Source organism: Cebidichthys violaceus, unplaced genomic scaffold (assembly GCF_023349555.1).
Source record: "Cebidichthys violaceus isolate CVI_PGR_0920_01 unplaced genomic scaffold, fCebVio1.0.p SCAF_4, whole genome shotgun sequence".
NCBI lineage: Eukaryota > Metazoa > Chordata > Actinopteri > Perciformes > Stichaeidae > Cebidichthys > Cebidichthys violaceus.
Genome location: NW_027176594.1, coordinates 10,644,675 through 10,652,516, shown reverse-complemented (window position 1 = coordinate 10,652,516; position 7,842 = coordinate 10,644,675). Strand labels below are relative to the sequence as shown.

The 7,842-nt window shown below is 41.9% G+C and overlaps 1 protein-coding gene across 2 annotated transcripts in view; it reads right to left on the bottom strand.

Annotated features, from left to right (window-relative positions):
• The window catches only part of LOC137884714 (zinc finger protein 638-like), an 18,280-nt gene extending 10,665 nt beyond the window's left edge, over positions 1-7,615 (bottom strand). Inside the window, exons 1-5 of one of the 2 annotated variants that reach the window (XM_068726673.1) lie at positions 5,852-7,615; positions 3,256-3,317; positions 2,104-2,133; positions 876-1,072; positions 288-466 (exon numbers count right to left, since the gene is read on the bottom strand). In XM_068726673.1, coding sequence (XP_068582774.1) covers positions 288-466; positions 876-1,072; positions 2,104-2,133; positions 3,256-3,317; positions 5,852-7,231 — 1,848 coding nt within the window. In that variant the 5' untranslated portion in view covers positions 7,232-7,615. The remainder of the gene's footprint in view (positions 1-287; positions 467-875; positions 1,073-2,103; positions 2,134-3,255; positions 3,318-5,851) is intronic. The other variant, XM_068726671.1, reaches the window with a different exon arrangement.
• Positions 7,616-7,842: the final 227 nt, after the last annotated feature.

Here is a 7,842-nt window from a genome sequence, read left to right as displayed (position 1 = left end):
GTGGTTGTGTTCATTTTACGGTGTTTAGCAGACACATATTTAGGAATAAACGTGCTTAAGATAGAACATAAACATGTTTACTATTGGTACACTACAGACTGTGTAACTTGCTCAGGACAAAGGAAAGTTCTGAATTCTCACACTCCTAAACATCTGTATGAGCTACCCTATCTTCTCATTTATTATTCTTTATGAAATTAACTGGGACATTTCGTCCAAGTTTGGTCCAAAACAGTTCTACTGTGTTGCGCTTTGTGCAACGCTGCGTCAGCAGCCTTGGCACTTGCCGTCTTCGTCGTCTTGGTTCCAGGCTTTGTCCCGCTCTTAACATTTTTGTTGGAGGACTGTAGTGGTCCATGTTTTGAGCTATGACCCGCCTTAGAGGAGGGTGGATGTCGGACGGCTCCAGTGGAGAACTTGTTGAAATCATCATGAGGACGCTTCACACCACTTCGAGAAGAACCCCCTGTAGACATGCCAGGAATCATACGGAGGAGGACAGGGGAGCAAACAGAAATGGTTGAAGAGATATTCAAAAATACAATTAAAAAATGTGAAAGAAATGTTTAAAGCCCCTGTGTGTACAATATGAACCTTTCAATTGACCTTTTGTTCCTCAAATCTGGGATGAAGGCATATACAGGTTTTATTACATTTGCAATCCCATAAATAGAAACTTTACAATACAATTTTGTACTGAATAGAGCTTGAACGCATCGTAATGCAAGTCCATGTAACCTCCGATAACGTTAGCTGTTAGCTCTGTTATAAGAATACCCAGTAAAATTCAAATGATTCATGTTGTGGTATTAAGACCATTGGCATTCCTTAATTCAATTCTACATTCCCCCACTTCTCTCTAGCATGTGGTTTACCTGAGTAGTGTTGGTGGCGAGGTTGATGGTGAGGAGAGTAAGGCCCCGTGTACGGCCTATGGGGATGGGGGCCCACTCTAAGTTTGCTGTGAGGAGGACTTGGGGTGGGAGAACCAGAGAGGGATCGAGACACAGAGTGGGATGGAGAGTGAGTCTTGGGATCCCACAGAGTCCGGCTGCCATATCGCTGCCTCCGACTGGATAAAAGACAACATTCATTAGCAGAGGTAACCGGTGAGGTTACAGTGGATTGTGACAAGTGGTAGTCCAAAGCTCTACATTTGCATGGATCTGTGTTTTTTGTTCTTTTTCATTTTGTGCTGACTGCAACATGGCTGGTTAAGAAGTACAGACTTCTAGGTAGTGAGTAAGCTATGTTCTTCACATCAGTTTGTTATTGATATTTTAGGTTTGAAAACGGACTGTATTTTCTACTTTAATAGTCTAATTCAGAGGTCTTCAACAGGGGCTCCGTGACCCCAAGGTGGTCTGCGGAGGTACTGCAGGCGGTCAGCGAAATGTTTGGTTGATTAGACTTTTTTTCCCCTCAAACATGAATCTTTGATCCATGAAACATGAATTATTTTAATAGTTCAGTATTGTATGCAAGATAACAGGTATGTTTATGCATGGCAGTGGTACTAATAGGCCATCATTCATTTTTGTTTCCACATTTATGTTTAAAATAAAAACATAAAATTGAATAGCTTGTATGCATGATTATCACACAATTGACAGACAGTGTTGGTGTTGGCATTGGTATCAGTTGACAAGGTATGTTTCTAAATGGCAGCGGCACGGCCACCTTACTCACTGTACCTTGCACATGTTTAAAATAAAAACATGAATATATGAACCTGTGTAATATTTGAATAGCTTAGTATTGAATGCACAATAACAAGGTATGTTTATACATGGCACTAGGCCCAGTTTAATATAACACACAATTTTATACAATATATATAGTAGGGGTCCCTGCCCCATCTCTCTATCAGTTTGGGGGTCCTTGGCCTGAAAAACGTTGAAGACCCCTGATCTAATTGTATACAAGATATCCGAAACAATGAATGATACCACTTTCAAATTGATATAAAACCATAAGATCTGTGTCAGATTGGCTGAACATGCAGTTCATGGGAAACGCCAAATGACAGGACTGACTCCCACTGGCTGCTGGTTACAGCTAAAAACAGATTATTGGAAACATAAGAACTAGAGTGCAACTGACCTTGGTAGATTTGGTTTCCAGCCAGGGTACCTTCAGAGACACACACAAACACCTGTTAGAATGTCATTCCACATTTTATATTCCTAAATTTGAAAAGAATTACCAAATGCAATTGTATGCATCAACACAAAGCTGTACTATTGAAATAGCATTACGTCTGATAATATTCTGTGTAATCTCAAATGGTTGCTTGTAGTACCAGGCCCACTCAGAATAACGTCCCTGCTCTTCAGCTATACCCAGATTCACCCTCTTTCTACTCCTTTTGGTTCTACAGCCTGCACATCAGTTGTGTGGTTGACTCTCACTGCTCAAGCCAACACAAAAATGTGTGGCTAATGAAGAGCATCCAACAAGATAAGGACCCAGGAACACTTCTCTCAGAATATGGTGGACTAAACCAGAGCAAGAAGGCAAGTTAATATCCAACTGAAGTACATCCTGTTAACACAGCCTCAGTGGAACAATCCTGTTTGCCAACACATAAGCTATAAGCACAGAGGGCAAAAGAATCTCTGGGCTGTGTTTCACTAAAATTGCTTTATGCATTTTCAATTTGGTTCTTATGTTTGCCACTTTCTGACTGTTCATCCAGAACTAAATGCAGAAAATTGTCTAAGCAACTATGATATAAAACTGAAGATATACTGGAAATGCAAAGCTTCAGCAGGTAATTAAAATGTCCTCAGTAGGGATGTCAGTCTTAAATGCTTGACTCCTGGTAACTGGTAACTAACCGGTTAATTTTTACGAAAGAAAATAACGCTTTCTCTTTTTTCCAGCAATCCATTGGTGTCTCATTGATGCGCTACATGCAGGCAATTTTAATGTATAAATTAATAAATGCTTTGCTGAAGTTTATTGCTGCATTTTAAATCAGGTCACATGTTCTCTGGTCTTTAATGTGCTCTGAGAGCAAAACAGCTCGTCACACTGTGTGTGTGTGTGTGTGTGTATGTGTATGTGTATGTGTGTGTGTGTGTGTGTGTGTGTGTGTGTGTGTGTCCAGCTGTTTCACACATGCGACGTACCCGTCACAGCAGTGTCCCGTCTGAACAGCTCAATCAGTAACATGTTAAATGAACCATATAGACCACTGGTCAAATGTCCCCAGTGGTCAACAGATTAACGGCTAACATCCCTAGAACTCACTTGTTGCGCAGGTCTCTGCAGGCAGCAGTGTGGTTGACGGTGTTAATATGGTCAACCCACTCCTGAAGAAAAACGACAAACGGGAGAATCACAATCAGACAACTACAGTGAACAACTCAAGTACTGAGACAAAGACTCATGTGAATCTTTGTTTGCTGGTCGTATTTTTTCACATGGTGAAAACCCTGAGCTAACAGTTGAGGCCCAGTTCTTTGATCCTAATTCATATCATGTTACAAATATTAGCAGAAATACTAAATGTTTAATCTTGACTATCAGATCATTTGTGTCCTGGGTGCTTACATTCTGTATCCACTTTACCTTTCATTATCTTCAGTGTGATTATCAATCTTCATCTTACACTACGTACCATTGCCAAAAGAAACAAGTCTTCATGTTGCAAATACTGTTAAATTAACATAAGTAATGCTCCCAGGCTGGAAGAGGACAAATCATTTATAACACCACTGTCTACAATAGACCAAGAGCTTTAGAGTTGAAAACTTAAAAACATTATAGAAGCTTGCAGTCATTTTGAAAAAGAGCACTTCACATTCTGCTATCATTACATGCAATTGATTGATGATTATTGACTATATACTCATTAGGCTACAACCCTTATTTTGTCATAAAGGACATTTTTTTGTAGATGTGGGGTAACCTTTATTGAGACAAAAGTAATCTTTTCATGAGAAAATGTAAGCTAAAAGAAATTAAATTTAATTGCTTTTGTCCAAATATACCAGATCTTCAAAAATCCCACGTTTCCCACGACAGTCACACTCAACTACAAGTACAACACTGAGGCAGAGTACAAGCCACTTTAAAACCTTATAGTCAACAACACCACCTGAGAACATGAGAAACTCCACTCCACAGCCAGAGACCAGAGGTCTGGATTTCCCAGAGAACCAAGGAGTTTGCTCAACAGTTATTACTGTTGAGCAAAGGAAACATTTCTATTATGCTTTGATCAGTTTATACCAATTTTTTTAATTTAATGTTAAAACAAAATTGATTGATAGTTGTATCTTGTAGACATCCTCTGTCCACTAATAGATGTGTAAACATGCAGCTTAAGTGTAAAGATTCATATTTACAGTAACATTTTAACTTATAATACCTGGATTCTTAAATGGTACACCTTTAACGTTCAGTCTCACTGTCAGCTGGATGTATTTCATGATTAAACTATACATTGAAGGGGTAGTTAGAATCCAGGAAACCAACAGAACAGGAAAACAGTTTTTTTTCTAATGAACCGAGTAAAGAACCAGGACTGTTTAAAGATTTGTGATGTGGTTGGAATTTTTAAATTTAAACTTTATTTTACATTAAATACAATGTTTTCTTCATTGCAAATATCCTGGGAACTGTAGACAGGTCTGGTTCAGCATGAATATGACAACATATTCATGCTGAAATCATTTGCTTAATCTAATTAAATAAATGAGCAAAACAGCCGTAGCACTTTTTTCTCAGCATATACCACTATTGTGGTTTAATGAAAAAGTTTAATAGACTTGCACATGAAACCTCTAGTTGAGAAACTGTAGTATTTGAAAAAGAAGTTCCAAATGTATATCTTTTAACACCTGGGCTTCACCAGTCAAGGTAGCATAGTGCTACAAAACATGTTTGGAGGATCAAAAAAGGAGGGGCTCTTCAGGCCATTCTGGGACACTTTTGTACTTTAAAGTCTTATTTTACTTCACCAGACAGTTGTCTTTTGAAAAACATGGCTGTAATGTCTGTGACATCACCCACAGTTACTGAAGTCAGAACATGCTAATCTGGGTAAAGAGGACAAAGGAGCTGTGGTAGGATGAGCACATGGCAACCAAATAAAATTAGTTTGTCAATCAAATAAACCACGGCACACATCAGACATGTTCTTAATGCAACCATGAAACCATTGTCCAACTAAGGGCATGAGAAGGAGTGAAATTAAGTGACACATATATGCCATCTCAGCAATTAGCAGTTTTGCATCTGAAGTCACTTCATCACTGACTAAAGCTTTCAGCCATAATGGTGGACAAAAATAATGCTTTCACAGGAAACTAGAGTATGGTGGCATAGTTAGGATTTAATACTCAAAACAATGGGTTTTGCTGGCAAAAAGCGAGCTAGATCATTTAGAGCAGGGTCACAGTCTGAGACTCAGACAAAGCATGGTAGAAGGTGCTTACTTGCTTACTGTAGTTCGCAAGAAAGCTACCTAGGACATTTATTAGTTTCTGACTAGTAAATTGGGAACAGTACATTTCTTCAAAACTACTGTAACTCTTAACCGAAATATACACATTAAGGTTATTCAAAAGGGATTATGGTATGTATGTGTTATTTTTTTAACCCCCTGACATTGTTTGTAGCCCACCTGGGGAGGCCCGCATTCCACTCTGAATGCCTCGGATTTAGACCAACTGTACCTAAGCCTACTTGTTTGAATATAAATTACTAACCATGCAAAACACTACTTGAATGACATCAGAATGCACTCTCATCTCAACAACTGCCTGGTGAAGAAAGGTCTAGATTTAACATGTGACGGTATTCCTTTCAGACATTGGTATGAGGGCATGTTGGCACTCACCTTTTCCTGATCACACAATGTGTGGCACAGGGAGCAGGTATGGGGATACACCTTTGGAGACACAGCTGAGAAATCACTTATCATGGTGGGGGTCGGTAACTTCTTGCTGCTGCTGTGTGGTCTTGAGCCAGACGAAGAGGAGAGAGACCGTCTCGAGGAAGCTTCGCTCTTGGCTTCAGATGGGGGCCTAGGTTTGGGTCCATCACGCCTGTAGTCCCGATCCAGATTACGAGATTTGGATGATGGTGGAAAATCTCTCCCAGGTGACCGACTGCTCTTGCGATGGTCGCTACTCATCCTGCGATAGTCCCGGTCTCCGTGCTTGCTTGAATCACTGTGTTCCAAACGGACCTGCCGCCTTTCCGCTTTCTCTAACTTTGGAGCTGATGAGGAGGACGATGAAGATGGGTACATTTTAACTGTCCTTTCAGTGGAGAGCCGCTCTCTTTGGAAAGTCTCTCTGGTACTAGTCTCGTCTTTTGCCCGACTGGCATGACCATAGTCAATGACTTTACCTGCGGTCTGTGTAACAGTAAGAAGGCTGGGCACTTCTGGTGAGCGTGAACGTGTCAATGGTGAAGATTGGGACAGAGGCAGCGGCATATCATGGATGCTGCGTGAGAGCGAGGATGACGAAGTGGAGGCCACAGTTTTCTGGTTGCCTGACTTGTTGATCTGGATGTCACGGAGTATGAATGGTAAAGTATCTGGGGTTAGCTGATCATCAGGGTAGTGACTCAGCACTTCTAAGTCCTCATTTGAAAGTCCAAAGCTAGCCAAGATGCTTCCTGCACTCTCTGGTGTGTACAAAGCCTGACCATCCCCACTGCCACCACTTCCGCCGGCATGGAGGTGCCGTGCTAGGGGTGATGGTGAGTCATTTACAGGGGCTGTCCAGCTTGGGATGCTTGTTCCAGCATGGCTGCTCTGTGGCTGCTGTTGAGGCCCCTGTTGTCGTTGGGACTGCTGGCTAGCACTAGGTGGAGGACTGGCAAACAGTTTAGTTGGAGGTTGGTAGCTTGACCAGTCTACTCCTTGCTGGCGGCCGGACTGATTATCGGAGGTGAGTGTTATTGGGTTAGAGCCGTAGCTTCCATGTTGACTGAACCCAGAACCAGAGCCTTGGTTCTGGTGTTGGTTGGGTCGGTTCATGTGGTCAATGAGGCGGTGATCCATGTCTCTAGCACCCCGGATAGCCAGGGCAGACTCTAGCTCATCAGGAAGCTGGGTAGGACGAGGAAACTGGAAACCCATCCCCTGCGACAGCATATTAGAGGGAGGACAATTCTGATGCTGATTTGGAGGTTGCTGATGATGAGGAGGCCTAGGCCCATTAGAGAAAGGTGGTGGCCCTTGTTGTTGGGAGTGGTGGTGGTACATGGCAGCAGAGAGACTTGTGTTTCTGTAAGTCTTTCTGTTTGTGTCCACGTTAAACCCAACAGATGAAACCTGCTGTCTATTGAGAAGACTCAGGAGGGCCAGGTGAGGCGGTAATACCACTGCAAATCCTTTGTTGTCGCGACACTGGTTGCCAATAATTATGGTCGCTAGTGTAGCAAGCTGCTGGAGAGCAATCTGCGCCCGAGTCTCAATCTGAGCCAACCGGAGAGCTGTCACTGCAGCCACAGGTCCAAATATGAAATGGGTCCCTCTGGTGCTGTTGGAGAATGTTGCACTTGGCTCCAAACGAAGGGTAGGAGCAAGGTGCAAATTACTGTCGGTGTGCACAGCGAGGCTGTGAGGTGGAAAGCAGAAATAGACTATTACAGATGAACAAGCTTTCGTTTTTCATTTCAAAAGTAGCTTTCAGGTGAAGTTCTTTTCACCACGCACTTTTTTAATAACAAGTTGGCTCAGTCCTCAACTTGTTTGTGGTTTCTTTCCTTTAAAACTTGTCAAAGCACTAAGAAATCACCTCAAGATTTCTTTCTTGTAATCCCACAGTGCTTTTCTTTTAGGACGGGAAAGCAAAGCAACATTATGCAACACAG